This window comes from Chiloscyllium plagiosum, unplaced genomic scaffold (assembly GCF_037043375.1).
Source record: "Chiloscyllium plagiosum isolate Xiang-an unplaced genomic scaffold, Cpla_swu_hap1 HiC_scaffold_5, whole genome shotgun sequence".
Classification (NCBI taxonomy): Eukaryota; Metazoa; Chordata; class Chondrichthyes; order Orectolobiformes; family Hemiscylliidae; genus Chiloscyllium; species Chiloscyllium plagiosum.
Window position 1 is genome coordinate 121,809,174 of NW_028270143.1, and position 24,607 is coordinate 121,833,780.

Genomic DNA, 24,607 nt, shown 5'->3' on the forward strand with positions numbered 1-24,607 from the left:
GGCTCAATGCTTCCTCTATGTTGGTTATGACATGTGATTGCATCAGATAAGTGGGCGGTACGGCGGTACAGTGGTTAGCACTGCTGCCTCACAGCGCCAAAGACCCGGGTTCAATTCCAGCCTTGGGCGACTGTCTGTGTTGAGTTTGCACATTCTCCCCGTGGGTTTCCTCCGGTTTCCTTCTACAGTCCAAAGATGTGCAGGTTAGGTGAATTGGCCATGCTAAATTGCCCGTAGTGTTGGTGAAGGGGTAAATGTAGGGGAATGGGTCTGGATGGGTTGCTCTTTGGAGGGTTGGTGTGGACTTGTTGGGCCGAAGGGCCTGTTTCCACACTGTAAGTAATCTAATCGTAAAAGATAACAGGCACAGCAATTATTACCTGCATATACTTCAATCATTTCAACACATTCTTTTCAAATATACATATTAACTATTCAAAATGAATCTTTTAGACAAGGATGAAGACAAAAATGAACCAAGACCAGGTAGAATGTATGAAAATTTATTTTCCTTCCACTTTAAACTATGACAGAATAATGCAGTTAAGTACAGTACATATTAAAGGTAAATATTATTGCTTACATACAAAACTGCAGATACAAATACATTTCCCCTCAGCAAGAACTGCTAAGAGTTTAATACATTTCATTTGCAAAAAAAAGAGAAAAACAGAAAACTCAAAACAAACCCTCCCTCCCACTCACTAACTGCTGTGATACCGTGCACATAGTTGCTTCATTGCAGTCTTTGTCCCCAATGCTTAAAGTAACGGCTCGAATGCATCAGTCACCAATAAATAGTTCTGAATCTGTGCAGGGAAAGAAGGCAGGCATTCTGCAAGAATGAGGGAGACCCGGGCAGCGCTGTGTCCGTCAGCTGTACCTGCTGCTCTCGCTGTGGCTCCGATGGCGAGAGTAACTCCGATCACTCCTGCTGTATGATCGGTATGACCTGTAGCTTCTGTCCCAGCTTCTGATCGGTTCAAGGGGAACAAATGAACATTACACAATCTTTCAGCTTAAAGGATGGAATACAACACTGTTCACATGAAGACTGCATTACAGTCAATGGCTGTTGAAGTGAAGAAGGAAAGGGCAATTATTTTTTCTTTGTTCTTGTACAGGAGGCCAGCATTTGTTGTCTTTTCTTAATTGCCCCTGAACTGAATCGCTCTCTAGGCCTTTGCAGAGGGCAGTAAAGTAGTATATGTGGCACATGTAGACCAGACCAAGTAAAGATGACAGATTTCCTTCCATACAAGGCACTAGTGGGCCAGATGGGTTTTTATGACAATTAACAGTGTGGTTATTAGAGACTCTTTTTATTACAGGTTTTTATTGAATCTGAATTTCACCAGTAGTCATGGTGGGATCTGCACCCATGTTCCAGGATGTGAGCTTGGGCCTCTGGATTACTAGGCCAGTGACATTCCCAGCATTTGACTGTTTCTCTCTGCTGTGCAGGGTTATATTGTCTGATGGAATGCATTCCAGGGTACTGAAAGAGATGGAGGGGGAAATAGCAAATGCGCTTGTGGTAATTTCCCAAAATTCACTGCACTTTGGAATGGTTCTGACAGATTGGAAAATAGCAAATGTGACATCACTGCTTAAAAAAAGGAGGTAGACAAAGGTGGGTAGCTATAGGCCCATTATCTGAACTTCTATGGTAGGGATAATTCTTGAATCTATCAAAGAAATAAATAGTGACATATCTGGACAGAAATTGTCCCATTGGGCAGACGCAGCTTGTGTTCATGAAAGGCAGGTCATGTTTAAATAAGATGTGGAGGTGCCAGTTTGGACTGGGATAGACAAAGTCAGAAGAGACACAGCACCAAGTTATAGTCCAACAGGTTTATCTGAAATCACAAGCTCTCGGAGTGCTGCTCCTTCATCAGGTGAAGTCACTTAACTAATTTACGAGTGCAGTGGACAACGGGGAACTGGTGGAGGTGGTGTATTTGGATTTCTAGAAGGCATTTGACAAGTGATGTCACATTTGCTGTTTTCCAATCTGTCAGAACCATCCCAAAGTGCAGTGAATTTTGGCCACACCTGGAGTACTGTGTACAGTTTTGGCCTCCTTACACGGATGAAAGAAACCACCAATTCGACTGGGACAACACATCTATCCTGGGACAGGTTAAGCAAACACATGCCAGAGAATTCCTAGAGGCCTGGCACTCCAACCACAACACAATAAACAAACACATAGATCTAGATACCATCTACCAACCCTCAGAAAACGAACAGGAAATGACATCACCACAAACCCCAGGAACCCCATCCAGGACAAACATATAAATAGAAAGCAGGAGACAACAGCTTCACTTCACTTGGAGGTCGCCACTGATGATGTTACCTAGCCAGGTAATGAAACGTCTGGATATCAAACCTACACCTCAGCGAGCAAACCTACACCTTAAACAGTACCCTACAGCACATGAACAGGCCACTCGGCCCACAATGTCTGTGTCAACTACGATGCCATACTAAACTAATCTCATCTGTCTGCACCAGGTCCCTATTCCTCTATCCTCTGCCTGTTAATGTGTCTGTCTAAATGTCTCTTAAATGTTGCTATTATATCTGTTCCTACCACCTTCCCCAGCAGCGCGCTCCAGGCATCTGCTACCCTCTGTGGAAAAACTTCCCTCAGAAATCTCCTTTAAACTATCTCCCTCTCACCTTAAACCTATGCTCCCTAGTATTTGACATTTCCACCCTGGAAGAAGACTTCAACTATCCACCCTGTCCATGCCTCTCAATTTTATATACTTCTATTAAGTTGCCCCTCAGTCTTTGACACTCTAGTGAAAATAATCCAAGTTTGTCCAACTTCTCCTTATAGCTAATACACTCCAATCCAGGCAACATCCTGGTAAACCTCCTTTGAACTCTCTCCAGATCTCCACATCCTACCTATAGTATCTCATCCAGAACTGCACACAGTGCTACAAATGTGGCATAACAAACATTTTATATAGCTGCAACATGATGCACTAACTTTTATACTGAAAGCCCTATCTGTTGAAGGTAAGCATGCCATATGTCTACTTTACCACCTTATTCACATGAGTTGCCACTTTCAGGAAGCTATGGACATGCTCCCCAAGATCCCTCTGTATATCAATGCTTCTAAAGGTCCTGCCATCTACTGTACACTTTCCTTTTGTGTTAGATGTCCCAAAACGTACTTCTCGTTTGTCCAGATTAAACTCCATCTGTTATTTCTCTGTCCAACTTTCCAATTGATCTATGTCCTGCTCTATCCTTTGAAAATCTTCCTCACTATCCACAACCACCAACCTTGGTGTTGCCTGCAAACCTACAATTCAGATCACTACATTTTCATACAAATTATCTATATATATATATTACAACGATGACCCAGCATTAATTCTTGAGGAACACCCCCACTCCTGGCCACAGACCTCCAGTCAGAAAAACATCCCTCCACAATTACTCTCTGTTGTCTATGACTAAGCCAATTTTGTATCCAACCTGCAAAATCACTATGAATCCCATGAAACTTAATCAAACTTAAAACTTGAAAATTTGACAAGATTGTTTGTTATAAATTTAACTTCAGTAAGCTCTGAAAGGTATGTCACCAGAGAACATGAATGCCTTTCCTTCTAATCCATATGATCTCTCTTACACTTCAGACTGCTCGAATAAAAGCTGGGCCTAACCATCCCATACGGATGTTAACGTCCTGTATTATCAGCCACTCAATACTAATCCTACAACATTCTTCTATTTCTCTTTCCCTCATATACTCACCTAGTTTGCCTTTAGAAACATCAATATTATTCACCTCAAACTCTACTTGTGTTCTTGACTTCCACGTTTGTCCCACTCTCTGGATTAAGAGATTTCTCCCAAAATTAATAATACATCTACATAGGTCAACTCCCAGCCTGCTTTGTTCTAGATAATTAAAAAAGAGTCCCAGCTTCTTGAGGCTTCCTCAGGAGGTACATGCTCTCACTCCTGTCTTCAACCTTGTTAATCCTCTTTGCACATTCTTAACACATTCTGTAATGTGGAGACCAGGCTAAATGATGAAAACTGTTTGAAAGATTTTGGAGCACATTTGAATGATGGTGACGTGTCTTGCTTGGGTGTTGAAATCAAAGGAGTATGGTTGGGGTACAGACGAGGAGGAGAAAGTGGTCTGGGAAGGGAAAAGGGTTTGGAAAAGTTGGTGGGTGCAAAATGTGGACTACAGCTCCTTGATCAGAATGTCAGATTTGTGCTGCAAGCGTGCAGACGATGAGGATTTGGTGAGAAAGGTTTGGGTGTGGTTGTGTTAAGCGATTGCTTAGCTCTCATATGCCAAGAAATGGTCAAGTCACAAAGAGATTCAGGTGAGCAGGTAGATTGTGACAACGTCATGCGTCCCCCAATCCGGATTATGGAAGTCTGTCCAGAATGGGAACAAGTTAGAGAATTAAATCGGAAGGAAAAGCAGTCTCTTACCTGGACCTTCGGGATTTGTGATAGCTACGGCTCCGACTTCTACTCCTACTGTCGTAGCTATCGTACGAATCAGACCTGAAATCGAGCGAAAGAGAGAGAGAGAGATAATCACCGCTATTAGTCTCATGCATTCGTCCTTAAGTGTGGGGAAACATTACATTACACAGTTAATGAAGAAAAAAATTCAGATGAGGCTATCGATCATGACATAGGAGCTTCAGCCAGTAATACATTCTCACTACCAGCTGTACTTAGAGCAGACAGTTTAATGGAGCTCTCTCTGTTGCAGAGACTGCAACAATGCATTCAGTTACAGCCACAGTAACTGAGGTTTATTTCATTACAGATCACAAAAAAAAAAGCACACACTTACAACCTTTTAAATAAGCACTCTAAGCTCACCCAACAGCTCATGAGAGATACAAAACTCTGGAACCATCATCCTGAACCACCACACATTGTGCATCTCACATGGCACTGTCCTAGCCTGTGTCTTATTCACAGGTGGTGAGTGGGCTGCAGCATTTCTGGTAAAACCTATTTGCGGAATTATAATATTAACGTGCCTCTCAATCCACACTGATATTCAGAGATTTAAGTGGCTGTTAGTGGAAGAAAGCCAATTTAATAGAGGGTGAAAAGAAACCTGACTGGAATCATGTTGCTGAGTGCTAAACACTCAAATATCATAGTGTCTCTCAGGCTGTATGCCTCACACCATATTGGCAGATCTTTGATAATGCTGCCTTTCCACCATCAACTGGAAGATTGGAACTGAGCCTTGACAACAACGTACCCACCTCCTCATGGCTCTCCGAACTCTGCAGGGCTCCAGTTTGCTGTGCTCACTAACATCAGAGATCAAACGCCGCTGCCCCTTAATTCGCTTTCAGTCGCTGAGATCTACTCAGAGTGAGGGTGGGGCTTCAAAAACCTTCTAACAAATGCACTTCCTCATTAACTCTGATGCTTGACATTTGGTCTTTTATTGCATTAGGAGCCTCTCTTGCAAAGACAACGAGGCTCTTGTCTCTTACTGAACGGAACACAGCCTTGTATTTCTGGCAAAAATGCTTCCAAAATTTATTCTAACTGAGGGAACTGGAGTATCCACTTAGAGAGGGAACTCTTGTTGACATTAAGGGGAGGTGATGAACCAGTGGCATTATCGCTCGACTATTAAACCAAAAACCCAATAATGTTCTGGGGACCTGGATTCAAAACCTATCATGGCAGACGGTGGAATGTGAATTCAATAAAAGTCTGAAATTAAGAGGCTAATAATGACCATTGCTGACTGCCAGGAAAAACACACTACTAATGTCCTTTTGGGAAGGAAACTGGTGTCCTTACCTGGTTTACATGTGACTTCAGATTCACAGCAATGTTTGTGACTCTCAGTGGGGGATGGGTAATAAATGTTGCCCACATTCCATGAATTAATAATAAATGCCTTGAACATTAAACTTTGTTATTAAAAGTGGAGGAATGCAGAAACCCTCTTACCAAGTAAACAGAACAAAATGCTTCTCCTGCACAGTATTGACTCAAAAACAAACCAAGCATGTGCACGGATGATGTGTTCTTTGTGACCTGTGTACACAGCAATACCCTAGCACTGAATACATACCTAGACCTCCGGTGACGTCTAGATGACAAGCTTCTAGAATGGCTTCGACTATAGGTTCTACTGTTTGAAGAAAACAAGATAGACAAATAAGCTATCAGGCATGAAACAAATAATCACAAAAGCTGCTTCAGTTTCTCTCTCTCTCTCTAGTTGTTCAGTAACTGCAGAGGAAAAGTGAACAGCCGGAGATGGCTTTCTCTCACACCGCTGGCAATCAGGGATGTATAAAGAACGATCCGAGGCATGTTGTTAACAATGCTCGGTCAGTCACAGGTGGTAACCACTGTCTGCCCCACTGCACTGCTTAAAGCTCCACTCAATGTCTGCCTGCAAGGACAGGCTCAGAATAGAGCATCCTTTTGTAGGAATTGCAAGCTCCAACTTCATCATCTGAATTATGGCAGAGGGCTATCAAGCTATCACTTACCTTACTGTACTTACAGAGGAAATTGTAATGGTTGGTGCACATTTACAGTTTACAAATATCACAAGGAGGAACGCTACTTTGTGTTTTCTTTAGCCTACTCACAGAAATGAATATTCAACTGTGTTTTGGCATATATTCAGCTCTACCTGTCCAATTCTCCCTTCATTCCCTCCTGAAGACACAATACTGCTAGGACACAACTCTACTGATGTCCAAGTGCTGAGACGACCAGTTATTTGAATACAGAGTCCATCACACCTGCATCTGATCTTGCCTGCAACTCAAGTTCCATTATTACATTAAGGGATTAAGGGAGTAGGAAGCAGGGTTGGCTCAGGGGCAAACACACAGATAACAGCATCTCTAGGGTAGCCCTGTCTAAAACCACCTGATTCAGATCATAAACCAGGATTGAACCTGAGATTTTCTCGGCTTTATGGCAGAGGGCAACATGCAATGACCATCGAGTCATCACAGAACAAACCTGACTGACCATCCTGGTTTTACTCCGGTCAGATTGTGGAATAAGGGTCTGGGTTTCCAGACAGATCACTTCCCCAATGCCTCCTGTCAAGTATTGGTAGTGAAAGTGATGCTGCTTGTATGATGATGGTCTAAGGCATGCATTCATGACTGTGAAGACTGAACATACAGAGGGTTTTGCAGTAAAATAGAGGAAGGGGAACATGATAAATAATCTCAATCTCTGATATGTTTTCATGTTATAAACAAGTGAGATTTAATGCAACCAGAAATAGAAGAATGCAAGTCAATGTTAGAAAAGTTAAATAGTTAATCATTGCAACTGCTCTCATGTAAAAAAAAATGATGCACATATATTTAATTAGCCATCGTGATGGAGACATGCAACATGGAAACAGACCCTTCGGTCCAACTCATCCATGCTGACCAGATATCCTAAATTTATCTAGTCCCTTTGCCAACATTTTGCCTGTACTGCTCTAAACCCTTCCTAGTCAGGTTGTAAGTTTGCTCACTGAGCTGGTAGGTTTGTTCTCAGATGTTTCATCGCCATGCTGGGTAACATCATCAGTAAGCTTCCATTGAAGCGCTGGTGTTCTGTCCCGCTTTCTATTTACATGAATTGGTCTGTTAAGGTGGGTGATATCATTTCCGATTCTTTTTCTCAGAGGTTGGTAAATGGGGTCCAAATCAATGTGTTTATTGATGGAGTTCAGGTTTGAATGCCAGGCCTCTAGGAATTCCCAGACATGTCTCTGTCTAATGTGTCCTAGGATGGATGTGCTGTCCCAGTCGAAGTGCTGTCCTTCTTCGTCTGTGTGTAAGGATACTAGTGATAGCTGGTCCTGTGTTTTGGTGGCTAGTTGGTGCTCGTGTATCCTAGTGGCTAGTTTCCTGCTTTCTGTCTGATTGAATGCTTGTTGCAGCCCTGCAGGGTATTTTGTAAATGACATTTGTTTTGCTGGATGTTGGTATGAATAGTGACTGTTTCCATGGTGATTTGTGCAGCTCCAACAACACTCAAGCAGCTTGACACCACCCAGGGCAAAGCAGCCTGCTTCATTGGCACCACATCCAGAAGCATCCAGTCCCTCCAATACTGATGCTCAGTAGCAGCAATGTTTACCATCTACAAGATACACTAGAGAAATTCATCAAAGGTCCTCAGAGAGCACCTTTCAAACTCACAACTACTTGTACCGAGAAGGACAAGGACAGCAGATACATGGGATCACCACTAACTTCAAGCTCCCCTCCAAGCCACTCACCATCCTGACTTGGAAATATATCATAGTTCCTTCACTGTCACTGGGTCAAAATCCTCTAATTCCTTCTCTAATGGCATTGTGGGTCAACATTCCTTTCATTGATTAAAAATCAATGACAGCATTGAATATGCTTAACGATCTATCCTTGACAACTCTCCATGAAAAAGGATTTCATAGCTCCACTACCTCAGAAGAAATTCCTCTTCATCTCTGTCTTAAATGGGTAACTCCCTAATTCTGAGGCTGTGCCCTCTGGTCCTAATCTGTCTCAGAAAGGGATACAACCTGAGAAATGAAGAGGTTGATGACCTTCCATCAGGCTACCTGGATAGTAAGGCCAGGAGATATCCCAGCAGGTAAGTTTGGTAACTTTAGGTTTCCGTCTGGGCCATGAGGAGCGTGACTGCTTACCATCACTGAGGAGGAAGCCTCAGAGCTCTCCTGCCAGAAATCACCATTCCCCAATTGTGGTCAGAATACCGGAATTGCTTATACCAAAATCCACTGATACCTGATTGCAGCCTCCTTCCACCAAATCATCATCCCTATTGGAAGGCAGTGCATCTGCTTGTAAGCCAGGAAAACCTCTGCATAATCCCTGACTCCCCAAATTTGCCTCTTCCTCCAAGGCTGTCACACATTCTCCCTCCAGTGCACCTAGCTAGAATTGGAATTGAAATGTCTAAACTACACAGAATGAGAAAGAATTGTTGAATTGAGGAAACTTTAAAAAAAATTAATTTTCAGGAAACTGTGATCATTGCTGTTAGTGATGGAAGGATAAAAATCCAGCTGTAGTTGTGAAACATATCAAGTATAGGGGATAGTGAAGACTTCAGATGTTGGAGAGTCAGAGTGGAGCTGGAAAAAGCACAGCTAATCAAGCAGCATCAGAGCGGAAGGGGAGTCAATGTTTCAGGTTGGAACTTTTCATCAGGACTGAGGGAGGGGAAGGGAGCTGCAAAATAAATAGAGGGAGGGGGTAGAGCTGGGGAGAAAAGGTGGGTGGGATGGTGATAGGTGGATGCAGGCAGGAGGTGGCTGTGATTGGTCAGTGGGAATGATTGTGGAGTGGATAGATGGGAAGGAAAATAGATCAGGTAAGGTCAGGTTAAGGGGGTGGGGTGGGGTGGAGAGGGAAGGCTGGGCCTGGGATGTGGTGGAAGATGGGGAGATTTGGAAGCTGGTGAATTTTATGTTAAGGCTGTGTGGTTGTAGGCTCCCAAGGTAGAAGATGAGGTGTTCTTCTTCCAGTTTGCTTGTGGCCCTGTGTTGATGTTGGGGGAGGCCCAGGATGGACATGTCATCAGGGGAGTGGGAGGGGGAGTTGAAATGGCTGGCAACTGGAAGCTGGGGTTGACTGGAGTGTACAGACCATACCGGTTCCTGAGTTTGTGCTTTTGGTCTCTCTGATGTAATGGAGACCACATTGGGAGCAACGGGTGTGATAAATCAGGTTGGAGGAAATGCATGTGAATCTCTGCTGGACTTGAAATGGTTCTTTGGGGCCTTGGAGCAGATATATAAATTGCATGTGGTGGCACTCTCATCCTCAAGTCCAAACTTCAAGTACAAGACTCACTCCTGAAACCTGAATACAAAGTTTAGGCTGAAACTCCAATGCAGTGATGAAGGCATGCTGCACCATTGGCAAATCTGTCTTTTGATGGGATGTTAAACCAACTCCCCATCTGCTCTCTCGGGTAGTTCTAAATGTTCCCATGATCCTGTTTTAATAAAAAGCAGCAGAGTTCTCCCAGGGGTCCTAAGATAATTTTTTTGAGGATGAAGGTGAGAGGGCAGGTAAGTAGAGCTGGGGCCATGATCTTATTGAATGGCGGAGCAGCCTTGAAATGCCAGATGGTCTACTCCTGCTCCTAGTTCTTATGTCCTAGCCAATATTTATCCTTTAACCAACAGCACATTAAAAAAAACCTATCTGGTCATTGATGCATTGTAGCGAGTGAAATTTTACTATGAGCAAATTGGCTGCTTTACTTCTGACATTAAAACAGTGACTAGACCTCAAAAGTAATGAGCTATAAAGTGTTGTGGACACTGATTACGAAATGTGCTGCACATGTTCAACTCTTACTGAATGATTCAAAATTGCTGCACATGCCAGAAATTTCTGAATGGGCAGGAAATTTTCTGCATCAAATGAAGACCACTTTTACTTAACAACTGATTTGGTGGCTATCAAGCCATATAAAGAACAGAAAACTAAGGCAAAATACAGGGGTAAACATTCCTGGAGTCACATTCTATTGTGTTGCAGTAATCAAATACACAGGAGAAAATCAAAGCATAAACTATTTACTGACATAGCACAGAAGGGTTAATATTTTCATTCTACATATATTCAAGGAATGGAATCAGTGAGTACAGTGTGAAATTGCACAATGTAGACAGATGCCCAGAGGTCGTAGGCAGTGACTTGTTTATTTTTGATGTTGAAAGAAGCTTACTAAAAGCATCCCTCAACTTTCTGAAAATAAGAGAGCTATAACCAATTTTACATACTGATGCAACTTTCCTCTGTCCCAAAAGTGACTGTACGTGACGAGGATCCAATATAAGGGCAAAAAATGTCTAGTACAAACCCTTAACTGAACAAACAGTATTATTAAATGGAGTCAGCTCCGAAGGGACAATTGCAAACCATTTCTATGCTTTGCATTTGATGGCAGCTTTCTTAAAATAATGGAAGTAATGAATAAATAGCAGTCAGCAATCCAGGAGGGAAATGTGTGCACAGCACTTTATAAATATCTAATAACGCTGAAGCAAGATGATAACTAATAACCAGATGCCTGCTTAATATCATGGTTATAAAGAGAATACTATTAACTTTAACAATCTTTTGATTTCTGGGATGTATTAAATGAGCTGATCTCAATCTTGGCAGCCAGAGGCAATTGCTACATGTGATCTCAGCATTCTTGGATATAGGAAAGGAGGAACAGGCCAAGGTCAACCAAAATCTTTTGCTATCAGGGGTATATGCTGAAAAGCAGATATTATGAAAAGGCAGAAACGGTTGAAGTGGCCCTCTGAGATCCAACATTGTTTTAATAATCAATGTCAAAACTTGCACAAGACTGAAGTGCACCAAAGAACAAGTAGCACCTCTGGAATTGCATCCCATTCCAGAGTTAGTATGTCAGGAAGAGAAGGGAAACATTTAAAATGAAACTTCATGTCTTTTTTCGTGTATAGGTCACTGCCAATTAAAATCTGGATATGGGAAAGGAGTCTCATCTTGATTGTTAATTTCAGACCTCATCCACACTTTATGAAGTGGAGACTAACATGTTATGAACCCTCAGATGTGGAGGCGTTTAATCACAGAATGCTGTTTATTGTTTCATATATTTGAGCTATCAAAGTGGTGCTTAAATACCATTACTAAATGAAACTGTTATCCCGATAAAAACATCAGTGAGTGATGGAGAAAAATAAAGCAGCTTCTTTTAATAAACATAAGTTCACAAAAATGAATGGTGATTTGGCAGTGATTTTGTAGAGGTCAGATTGTTGAAATAACTGGGCTCATAATTTAACTCTTGTAGCCCATGTCTCAGAGTCCAATACATCCATGCTGCAGTGTGATATCCAGAAATGAATGGAGATAGGGTAGAATCAGGGCAGTACAGAAGTATAATTATATTAAGTCCCATTTTCCTACAGTGTACTACAGTCTGCTGATATTCTGGCGCTACAGTTCACAGTGCAGGTTAAACTACAAGAGGAAACGCTGCCATTATAAATCTATTATTCCTTCCTTCCACTTGATCTGTGGACAAAGAATCATACAGTCATACAGCACGGAAACAGGCCCTTTGGTCCAACCAGTCCATGCTGAACATAATCCCAAACTGAACTGCTCCTAGACCCTCTCCCCCAAACCTTTCCTATTCATGTATCTATCCAAATGTCTTTTAAACGTTGTAATTGTTACCTCATGTTCGATGAAGGAAGTCTTTTGAGAATATAAGAAATAGTAGAAGACCAATTAACCCCAAGCCTGTACCATCATTTAATAAGAACATGGCTGATCTTCTAACTCAACTATTTTTACCTGTACTACCCACACTTGATTCCTTTAATATCCAAATATCTATCATTGATCAAAGAATAAATCATAGGTTCTGCACATTGCAGAAAGAGGCCATTCGGCCCACCGAGTCAGCACCAACCCTCCAAATAGCATCCCACCTAAACCCAGTCCCCTTCCTTATCCTCTTGACCCTACATTTCCTGTGGCTAATCCACCTAGCTGGCACATCCAAGGACACCACAGGGCAACTTAGCATGGTCAATTCCACCTAACCTGCACACCTTTGGATTGTGGGAGGAAACCCACGCAGACACGGGGAGGATGTGCCAACTCCACACAGAAAGTCGCCCGAGGGTGAACTGAACGCGGGTCCCTGGCACTGCAGGGCAGCAATGCTAACCTGTTCCTGCTCCTCGGATGCTGCCTCTCTAATCTAGACTCTGATCTCCGGCATCTGCAGTCCTCACTTTTGCCTAGTTGACTTTAACCTTACTGCGAATCCTCTTGCAAGGATGCCTACCTTGAAGAAGTTCTCCTTCGCTCTCTACAAGGTTTTCAGTGAGTATCTCTCTCACTGGAACCCCCAGGTCATCTCTCTGCCCTGAAGCTCTTCAACCATGTCCTGAAACAGACTTGCTACTATAGCCACATCTGCTTCCTCGGTGCTTGTCTCTCTGACCTATCACCTTCATCCCCATCTTCATCCACCTATTTAACTCTTGGCGACCTTCTCCACAGCCCCACCCCCCTCCCATTTATCGCTCCACCCCAGATACTCCCTGCCTTCATTCCCGATGAAGGGCTTTTGCTCGAAACGTCGATTTTCCTGCTCCTCAGATGCTGCCTGACCTGCTGTGCTTTTCCAGCACCACTCTAATCTAGACTCTGATCTCCACCATCTGCAGTCCTCACTTTTGCCTAGCAATGCTAACCACTGAGCCACAACAGGTCGATATGGTCGAGAATTATAAATATTCACGATTCTGAGTGAAGAAATTTCTCCTCATCTCAGGTTTTGGCCGACCAATCTCACCCTTAGGCACTACCAATCCTCCCAGAGCAGCATCAAGTTCCTTCTTAAATGAGTCCGATGTGTCCTCAACCTCATTTATTGACAACATTTTCTAGCCACTGATCCTTTTGAATAGAGGTACACATTGGCATCTGTTGTAAACTTTAACCACAAGACCATTAGGGACCCTACTTCTTCACTATGTTGCAGCTGTGTATTATTATACTCCTGACTAGGGGCATCTGAAAGTAATGTCACAGGCCTAATTGGATTACATCACTTGAACCTCAGTCTAATTGAAGCATTCACAGGGATCAGGGCTGTTCAATAACCTAAACTCCTTTTACCCATCCAAGTTCTGTATACTCTTACCTAACACAAATTCAACACACTCCAGTTTTGAAGAATTCAAATGTTTCAGCATCCAAGACCTTCCATGAGAGAAATTCTAGATTTTTTACTATCCTTTGCATGTGGAAAAAGTACGTTCTAACATTCCTCCTTAATGCCTTGGCTCTAACAGCCCTTCCATTCCCGATTCCTCCAACAGAGGAATCTGTCCCAATTAATCCTTTTAACATTCTGAACACTTCAATCAGAAAACACAACAATCTTTGACACCTGAAGTAATTCAAGCCAATTTTATGTATTCTCTAAGCCATGGTGACGTTTTGGTGAATCTGCATCAAGCTGCAGTGCCCTGGATGGTAGGGTCTAACTTGGCTCTTCATATCCAGAACATAATTTCCTCCCTGGCCTTTGTAATCCAAGACCATCATGTACAGCTTTCCAGTTTTAGTCTGACTAGGTCATCGTGTAGATTTAGAATGATTCTTTCAGGATTTACACTCAAAATACAGGCATTTAAAATAATACTTGCAAATCACATTCATTTGTCAAGTGCACCACTATATTTATGACAGTGGGTAAATTAAAACTCAACAACATTAATAATAGCCATTTCAAATGAAGTTACCTGTGGCTTCTGTAGCTTCTATAAGAGCTGCTGTGACTTGAGTGACCTCTGCTGTGCCTACGTCGACTTCGACTTCTGCTGTAACTGCGGGACCTGAAATTAATCACATTGCAGCATGGATGGCTTCAAATAAGAAACATTTTCAGCCACTTTGGGTTTTATAATTTTCCCACGATATTTAGGGAGGTGATGACACAGTGGTAATGTTAGCAGGCTAGTATTCAAGAGACACAGACTAATACTCTAGACACAGTCAGCTGTGATGGGATGCAAAACCTGTGAAATTAGAATTCAATTAAAAAAAAGGGCTAGCCGATTGGCAACCATGAAACCATTGTCAATTGTTGTGAAAATTTATCTGGTTCATTATTGTCCTTCACAGCAAAAAACTTGCTATTTTCATCTGGTCTGGCTTAATGTGACTCCAGACCAACAGCAACGGCCAACAGGCCAGCATTTAGTCCCAGGTTAAGACTTTAGCATCGACAATGGTGGGATTTGAATCTTTGTCCCCAGGACATTGCCTGAGGTTTCTGGATTATTAGTGAAACTGCCGGTGTCTCTCCCATAAAGTGACCACCACGCAGTCCATGTAGAGATGAAATCCTGTCTTCAAACTTGAGGATAGACTCCATCGTGCCAAATGGTCTTACCACCATGCTAAATGAGATCAATTATGAACAGATCTGCCAACCTGTGAGGCACTGTAGACCATCAGTAGCAGAACTGTAGTCATCAGGAAGCCGTAACTTCAGGGCCCAGCGTATTCTCCATACTAATGGTAACCATGAAGTTGGGAAATAATTTTGGCTCAATGTAGAGTGCAGGGGGGCATGTCAGGATTAGCACCGAACATACCTAGATAGTGTCAAGCTGGTGGTGAAGCCACATGACAGGACCACTCGCATGCTGTCCAGTGTGGAAAATTTGGGTCTGCGAGAGTTTAGAAGGATGTGAGGGCATCTGAATGAAGCATATAAAATGTCCAACAGGTTGGAGAGACGAGATGCAAGGAGGATGTATTCCCCAGTTGGGGATCCTAGAACCAGGGAAACTGTCTCAGAACAGTGGGTAAACCATTTAAGACTGAGATGAAGAAAACCTTATTCTCTCAAAAGGGTAATGATTGCATGAAATTTTCTACCACAGAAAGCTGTGGAAATGATGTCACTAAATATATTCAAGGTAGAGACTGATATATTTTGAGACCTTAACGGCATCAAGGGGAAGGGGGAAAGAGGGTGAGAACATGGTATTGAGAGCAGGATCAGCCATGATCATATTGAATAGCAGACAGACTCACAGGACTGAATGGCCTAATTCTATGTTCCAAACAGCATAAGCAGCATGTGACAGGTAGGGAGAACAATCGCAAAACAAACTAACCAGTGTGAAGCTCTGCAGATTTGCCACAAGGTTGAAACACGAACACTTATAGCGGAAACTGAACGCGAGTGAACAATTAATCTCAGCTGCCTCCTGAAGTCCCCAGTATCACAATTGCTAGTCTTCAGCCAATTTGAATCATTCCAGATGTTATTAAGTAACAGCGGAGGACAGTGGTCATAACTATTGGCCCTGACAACTTTCTGACAATAGATTGGTGACAATACAAAAAGAAATGGGTTTACTCGATAATTTCAGAACAGAAAACAATACTTGAATTCAACTTACCAGGAAAGGCTGAATTGGCTGGAGCTAAAAGTAAATGCTAACAAGTGAGCTTAGGAACTTCTTTAACATAATTAAAAATTCGACAGCACAGAGGTAAAGAAAATGTTTCCATTTGCAGGGAGTCTACAATTAGATGGCGTTAAATACAAGATGGTCAAACCAAATAAAGAGCGGAACCAACTTCCACAACGAACTGTCAAGGTGAATAACACACATCAAACAGCCAATGCTGGAAACACTCAGCAGGTCTGGAAGCATCCATGGAACTAGAAAAAGAGTTCATCTTTTGGGCCAATTAACTTTCATCAGAATCACTGAGCAGTTGGGAAGGCTAACGTTTGATTTATTACAGAGATAAAGAGTCAATGAACACGCTAGAAATACATAACAGCTCAATCAGCATTATCAAATATAAACTGGAGGTGAGAGGTGTCAAGATGTAAACAAGGCGACACGAGGGTCACCATTCAAAATGTTAAACCCTTTATCTTACGGGGGCTGGCTAATTTGCCATGTGTTTCTAACCCTTTATTTTGTTTCAGTAATTTACAGTTCTGGTGCGGTACTCAAACAAATTATGGGCACAGTATCCATCCTTGGGAAGCTGAATGACTAATTACCATCCAATGGTATGGAATCACTGTATTCACATGTGTGTATTCAGCAAGGATTTTTTTAATAGATATTTTTATTAGAAATTTAACATTTTTACAAGTTTACAAAAATAAACAAAACTCTCAGATATAAACATTGATATACAATTAGCTCAAATATACAATAGCCAAAATTTGACAAAAAAAAACAACAAAAAAAAAACGAAAAGAAAAAAAAAACAAACAAAACTCAACTATCTACTAATCTAACCTACAACTAACCAGGGTGTATATTTAAGTCTCTTACATGCTCGGGATGTGTTAGCATCAGATATAATAAAACCCGTATTCGTGCGGGATTCCTCCCCCGAGGGGCCGCGGACCAGCCAGGTTTGTAATCTCAATTAAATAAAAGCCCTTGTTAGGATAGCCGAAATATCTGTATTTATGTAATTCAAAAAGGGCTGCCATATTTTATAAAATAATTCGGTCTTTCGGTGCACCATATTTGTAAGGAAGTCAAGGGGAATACATTCCATAATTAGTCTGTGCCAATTTGAAAGTCCAGGGGGGCCCTCCGCCACCCAGTTCACCAAAATATTTTTCCTTGCACAGAAAGAAAGAATAGAAAATAGTCTCTTCCCGTACGTGTCCAGGGAGGGAAAGTTCGAAAAGTCCAAGAGGAGAGATACGGGGTCCACTTTTATTTCCGTTCCTAAAATTTCTGTCAGGGTACTTGCTACTTTAGTCCAATATCTACGGATCTTATGACAGGTCCATAAGCAATGTACAAGAGTGCCCACCTCTATTTTGCATTTAGGACACATTGGAGATGCTCCTGCCTTAAATTTTGCCAATCGAACCGGTGCTATATGGGCCCTATGAAGTATCTTCAGCTGGATAGCCTGGGTTCTGTTACAAATAGTAATTCTTCTAGCATTTTCCCAGATATCATTCCATGTTTCTGTGGAGATTTCTAGTCCCAGATCCTGATCCCATGTTTTAAGCAGATTATCCATATCTCCCGATACTTCATCATGTAGTAAATGATAAATATTACTGACGGAAGATACCCCCACTGGTCGTAGGACACTACATTCTCTATCGGATTTATAAAGACTATCTAATAACGTAGTCTTCTTCTGTATATAATCTCGAATTTGGAAGTATCGAAAGAGGTCTCCATTGGGTAATCCGAATTTCTGACGCAGCTGTCCGAAAGACATCAGGACCCCATCTTTAAATAAATCCCCGAGACATGAGATACCCCTGGATCTCCAGAGTTTAAAAGTGGCATCTGTTGACCCCGGTTGGAATCCCCATGCTCCCACAATCGGTGCATAGGGGGATGTTTTATGTGAATTACCCTCATTTTGCCGCATTATATTCCAAGCCTTGATTGTATTTAGTATTATAGGGTTTTTACAGTGATCTGTAATGATTTTCCTCTTGTCTGAGAATAAAAGGTTAATAAGTGGGTATTTTACTTGAGAAGCCTCGATGTCCAACCAGATTGATTGTGGATCAGACAAGACCCAATCAGCTATGTAACTTAATAGGGAACTTAATTGATATTTCCTAAAATCTGGGAAGTCCAATCCACCCCTTGTCTGTGGAAGCTGTAGCTTCTTCAGCTTAATGAGGGGCCGCCTATAATTCCAGATAAAGGAACTCAGCCAGCCGTGTAATTTACATAAAGCCGTCCTCGGCAGCATCACCGGAAGCATTCTCATAGGATATAGGAGACGGGGCAGGATATTCATTTTGATTAATGCTATTCTACCCAACCAGGAAATTGGCAGGTCTCCCCATCGCTGGAGGTCCTGCCTTATCCTTTCCAATAAATACACAAAATTAGCCTTATACAACTGACCAAATACTGGAGTAATAAAAATGCCTAAATATAAGAAACCCTCCAGGGACCAGCGAAAGGGAAAAAGGGAACCGTCCGCTAAGCGGGGTATCACAGCAAGGCCACCCATTGGCATAGCCTCCGATTTTGAAAAATTAATTTTATAGCCTGAGAATGCACTAAATGTATTAATAACTTGGATTAAGCGAGGTATGGACATCAAAGGGTGACTGAGGAATAGAAGAACATCATCTGCATAAAGGGTAATTTTATGTTTACCTGTACCAATCCTTGGGGCCACTATATTAGGATCAGCTCGTATAGCTTCTGCTAGTGGTTCAATTATTAGCGTGAATAACAATGGCGAGAGGGGACATCCCTGACGGCAGCCCCTACCCACACTGAAGCTATCCGAGCCTAATCCATTGGTAATCACAACTGCTTTGGGATCACTATACAATGTTGAGATCCATTTGGTAAACACCTGTCCAACACCAAACCTCTCCAATGTGTAAAACAAATACGACCATTCGACCCTATCAAATGCCTTTTCCGCGTCTAATGAAACCACTACTCCTGGTATCTTTCCCTGATGACAAGCTTGAATCATATTCAGAGCCCTTCTAACATTATTGGATGATCTACGGCCCTTAATAAACCCCGTCTGATCCTCCTTTATAATATGTGGCAGTATCCTTTCTAGTCTCAGTGCTAACGTTTTAGAGAGGATTTTAAAATCTACATTTAGCAAGGATATTGGTCTGTATGATGTACAATCTTCTGGGTCCTTTCCTTTTTTAAGGATAAGAGAGATATTTGCCTCTTTCAGCGAAGGCGGGAGACAGCCCTGACTATATGCATAGTTATACATGTCCATAAGTGGACCAGCCAGTATTTCTGTAAATTCTTTATAGAATTCAGCTTGAAAGCCATCTGGGCCCGGCGCCTTACCATTTTGAAGGTGCCTAATTGCATCAACTATTTCTTGGGGTGTAAGAGGAGCATTTAGGACCGATACTTGTTCCGGAGTTAGGTCTGGAAAAGTCAAATTTTTAAAAAATGACTGCATCCTCTTCGTCCTACCTTCACAATCCTGTGATTTATCTAACTCAGAATAGAATTCTCTAAAGGTCGCATTAATCTTTTTATGATCATGAGTCAAAATACCCGTACTTTCCTTGATAGACATAATAGTCTGAGGGGTCTTTTTTTTCTTTGCAAGAAATGCTAAGTATCTACCCGGTTTGTCGCCATATTCATGTTCTTTGCAAAGCAAAGGTTATATTTCCCTCTTAGCCGTTTGAGTAAGTGTAGTGTTTAGAGCTGTCCTAAGAGCTGTAATCCTTTGCAATTTAATAATAGAAGGTCTATCAGTGTATGCTGTTTCAGCCGCTTTTAAGCGGGCTTCAAGCAGACGCTGTTGTTCTCCCTTTAATTTCTTCTGGGTCGCTGAGTAGGAGATGATCAAGCCTCGCGTGTAAGCTTTGATGGTCTCCCACATCATTGACGGGTTTCTAGCTGTACCTGAATTAATTTCTAAAAAAGCTTTAAATTCTTGAGAGAAGTACTTTACAAATTTACTATCTTTCATTAAGAAGGGGTCCATACGCCAATGCCGAGGGGATGTCCCACTGTTCCTCGCCTTAGTTTCCATATATACAGCAGCGTGGTCAGAAATTGCTAAATTACCTATTTTACAGGATATGGAATTTAAAAAAAATCGAGGGGGCAAAAAACATATCAATTCTGGTATGACATTTATGTGGATTAGAGTAGAAAGAAAAATCTCTACCCTGTGGATGAAGACATCTCCATACATCTACTAATCCTAATTCTTTGTTCAGATCCATCAATTGTCTAGATCTGGGAGATACTCCTGCAGTACTCTTGGGAATCCTGTCTATTTCCGGATCCATAATACAATTAAAGTCTCCCCCTATAATTATATGACAGGCATCAAAAGCCATCAATTTTGAAAAGGCTTCCGTTATAAATTTAAAGGGGTATGCTGGGGGGCAGTACAAATTTAAAATCCCATATTCCTCTCCATTTATGAGGGCTTTAATCAAGATATATCGTCCAGATTCGTCTTTTATCTGCTTTAGGATTTTGAAAGGGAAATTCTTCCGAACAAGAATAACAACTCCCCTGCTTTTTGAGCTAAAAGAAGAAAAAAAGGCCTGATCAAATCCGCCCTGTCGTAATTTCAAGTGTTCTTTATCTGACAGGTGTGTCTCCTGTAGGAGAGCTATATCAACTCTTTCCTTCTTAAGATTTGATAATATTTTCTTCCTTTTAAGTGGCGAATTACTCCCCTTGACATTCCAGGTGCACCACTTAACCGACTGATCAACCATAATCCTCTGGGCCAATCCGAGACCCCTCGGGAGGGGGAACCCTATCCAGAACATCCCGAGCGTGGAACATGTAAAATTTACAAAAATAAAGCCTCTTTAATACACCCACAACAATACAGTAAAAAACTTTCTAAATAAAAAAATATAAAACGTATCTAAGTGGAGACTTTCCCCCTTGTTCCCAGGGGGCGTCACTTCCTCTCCAAAAGTCCCTCATATCCTCTCCCAACCAATGCCCCATCCTTGACCCAGGCACTCCTCAATAAAATGAGGAGAATTCAAATATAATACAAAGCTAGAGTTAACAGTGAGCACCCCACCCCCACCCATACCAGCACCTGGGTATATTTGGTAATGTTAATACCACATATAAACATATAACTATAAAATTACCACTTCAACAAATAATAATTAAATATGATAATACAAAATAACGAAGGGAAAACAACCCCGCTCCTAAAGACAGAGGTAAAATCGAATAAGGTAACCACCTCCCCCCACCAACATTAACCAAATCCCCCAGCTTATATATATATACATACACATACACACATATACATACATCCCTCATATATACATAAAATAATAACAGAAAACAACTCCAAGGGGGGGGGAGAAAATCAAATCCCTCTCCCCCACCCCCCCATGATCATATTTAGCAGTAAGGTAAGAAAAAAAAGGGAGGGGATATAAACCAAAGCGGGGGGGGGGGGGAAAAGGCAGACCAACATCCATTATGTCCTACAGTTTATCTAAGAGAGTCCAAGAATTCCTTAGCCTTTTCTGGTGATCCAAAGTTATATACGGATCCTTCACGGTTAAAGCGTAACATCGCTGGGTAGCGTAAGGAGTACTGAACATTTAAGTCCCTTAAACGCTTCTTCACCTCGTCGAATGCCTTCCGACGAGGTGAAAAGTCCTGAAATAGCATGATCTTGGATCCTTTGTAGATCATAGCTTGGGGGTCTTTTCCGAGATTTCTAGAGGCTTCTAGGAGTATCTGCCTCTCCCTGTAGCTCTGCAGCCGGAACAGGACCGGGCGTGGGCGCTGGTTCGAGCCGGGCCCGCGTATTGCGACCCGGTAGGCCCATTCCACCCTTACCTGGCCTGATCCAGCTTGCAGATTTAAAAGTTGTGGCAGCCACTGCTCCAGGAATGCTGTAAGCTGGCCTTCCTCTTCCCGTTCGGGAAGGCCCAGCAAACGAATATTTTTTTCGGCGACCTTTGGCCGATTGAGCGGTTGTCTCGGAGGTCGCGGCCTTTAGCTCCGCCCCTCCGACTCGGCGTTGAATTTCTTCAATCTCACGGTCGTGCTTCTGCAGCGCGGCCGAGAGTGACTCCCAACGGTTTCTGGATTCGACAATAAAAGCATCGATCTTCGAGTCAAGCTTGGAAAGCATTTCTGCAAGGCTTGTTACTGTTGGTAAGTCCCCCGGGGCGGCTGTGGACGCCTCTGCTGCAGCTGGAGAGTGTGGGGGAGGGGTTCCTGCTTGCTGAGAGTTGCGGGCTCCCTTCCCTTTAGTCATTTTAACTTAGGATTAAGTTGTTTAAATGTAATATTACACAACTAATTGAGTTACTAAACTATTATAAATGATTTATAAATGATTTGGTGAGCTTGGTAGGGGGTAGGTGACCCACTGTGCCCAAGTCTTGAGAGGAGCACTATAGACTCAGTCTTACTGGGTCGCCGCCATCTTGGAACCCCCCTAGCAAGGTTTAATGGCAGGGAGATTTAGAAAATGAAGTCAGCAGATTGGAATTTTTTTTTATAATTCACTCCCAGGACATGGATGTCACTGGCTCAGCCATCATTTATTGACCATCCCTAATTGACCAGTTCAGAGTTGACCACATTGCTGGAGCTTGGGAGTCACATGTAGGCCAGACCACGTACGGATGACAGCTTCATCCCCTAAAGGACATTGGTGAACCAGATGGGTTTTCTGAGAATCAGCAACGGTGTCATGTTCATCATTAGACTCTTCATGCCAGATTTTTATTGAATTCAAGTTTTACCATCTGCCGTGGCAGGATTTGAATTCTGATCCCCAGAACATTACTTGTGTCTGGTGGATTAACAGTTCCATTGATAATATCAGTCGGCCATTGCCTCCCGCTGTTTGCCAATGGATGAATGCCAGATTCCTGCAGACATCCGGTGACTGAGCAACTTGTATGGTCGGGCAAAGATACCAGCAAACCAGAACCAGAACTACCAGCGTTAATCAATAAGTGGAGAAGTCAATTTATTTTTACAGAATTGGGAGATCTTTTCACTAAATGTTCTCAGAATTAAGAAGAGGCTTAATAAAATGGGAGCAAGAAGATCAAAAGACTCCTATTAGTACAAACATTTATCACAACTCTCCAAAAGATCTTAGCTTCCCCCCCACTTACCATGAGAAGCTATGGCCTAGTGACTGATTTAGCAATACAGAGATCCAGGCAACGTTCTGGGATTATGGGTTTGAATTGTACCACCAGATGGTGGAATTTGAAATGAATAAAAATCTTGAAATACAATCTTATGATATCCCTGAAACAACTGCCAACTGTTGTAAGAACATATAGTTCATTAATATCCTTTAGTGACGGAAATCTGCTGTCCTTACCTAGCAGGTCTACATGTGGCTTCAGATTCACAGCAATGGAAATAACACTTAATTTCCCTCTGAAATGGCCTAGCAAGTTGTATTAAACTCGGAGTTTCAAAAAGGATTGAAACATTGTGTGTCTGCCTACACCAAGTGGACTATGGCAATTCAAGACAACAGCCCACCAACATCTTCTCAAAAAAGCTTGGGATGAGTGATAAATGTTAACACTGCCAACAATGCTCACATCTCACGAATGATTAAAAAGTTATGACACCTGTGTGTTTCTTTGTGGTAGAGAACACCAGAGAGGACAGAAGGTGCTTGAACACATTCCATTTGTTTGCAGAGAACAGATCCCGATGTGTAACTTATATTTTCTTGAAGCAATATACAATGTTATGAGCTTGACTGATTATTTTAAGTTGGCTGCTCGTGTAGTTATTTATGCACACAGGATTGTTCGGCAAGTGTTGTCTTATCATGGAATTACTTTGAACCTTAGACATTTTGTTTCAATTGTTACAAGCAAGGGCTGTTTGGATGTGGTCTACACTCTGCATATTATTTTGTTAAAGATCATGCTGTTTGAATAGCTCAGGTAGTTGCTGGGAAGTGTGGGCTCCATACTTAGCATTACACCAACACTAGAATTCGTGCATCATCTTGTTCGATTGTGTGGTATGAATGTGTTACAAGCTCTGTGCCTTTCTTGAATTACTCAGTAGCTTTGGGAGTCGATAGTTCTCCTTTGCTCTCTCCATGGTAGTGCCCTAGGTAATCAGGGTCGACTCCCAATCCATGAGCACCTTATGATTGATTGATTGATTTACTGTCACATGTGAAAAGATACAGTGAAAAGTGCTGTTTTACGTGCTATACAGACAGATCATATCATACAAAGTACATCATGGTAGTAGAACAAAGTGCAGAATAAGTGTTACACCTACCGAGAAAGTGCAGACAGAGATCAGAATTAACATGTGGATCAGTGGTTAGCACTGCTACTTCACAGTGCCAGGGACTCGGTTCGATTCCAACCTCAGGCGACTATGTGCATACTCCAGAAACATTCTCCCAGTGTCTGCATGGGTTTCCGCTGGGAGATCCGGTTTCCTCCCACAGTCCAAAGATGTGCGGGTTAGGTGAAGTGGCCATGTTAAATTACCCATAGTGTTCAGGGATGTGTA

General features: G+C 42.1%; 1 protein-coding gene across 5 annotated transcripts in view; it reads right to left on the reverse strand.

Moving 5' to 3' along the window:
* Positions 1-487: 487 nt before the first annotated feature.
* nktr (natural killer cell triggering receptor) overlaps positions 488-24,607 on the reverse strand; it is a 240,400-nt gene continuing 216,280 nt past the window's right edge. For 3 of the 5 annotated variants that reach the window (XM_043690824.2, XM_043690822.2, XM_043690829.2), the window contains 4 exons: positions 14,345-14,437; positions 6,119-6,178; positions 4,489-4,563; positions 488-973 (listed from right to left, as the gene is read on the reverse strand). In XM_043690824.2, the coding sequence (XP_043546759.2) occupies positions 874-973; positions 4,489-4,563; positions 6,119-6,178; positions 14,345-14,437 (328 nt within the window). In that variant the 3' untranslated portion in view covers positions 488-873. The remainder of the gene's footprint in view (positions 974-4,488; positions 4,564-6,118; positions 6,179-14,344; positions 14,438-24,607) is intronic. The other 2 variants (XM_043690826.2, XM_087987616.1) reach the window with 2 other exon arrangements.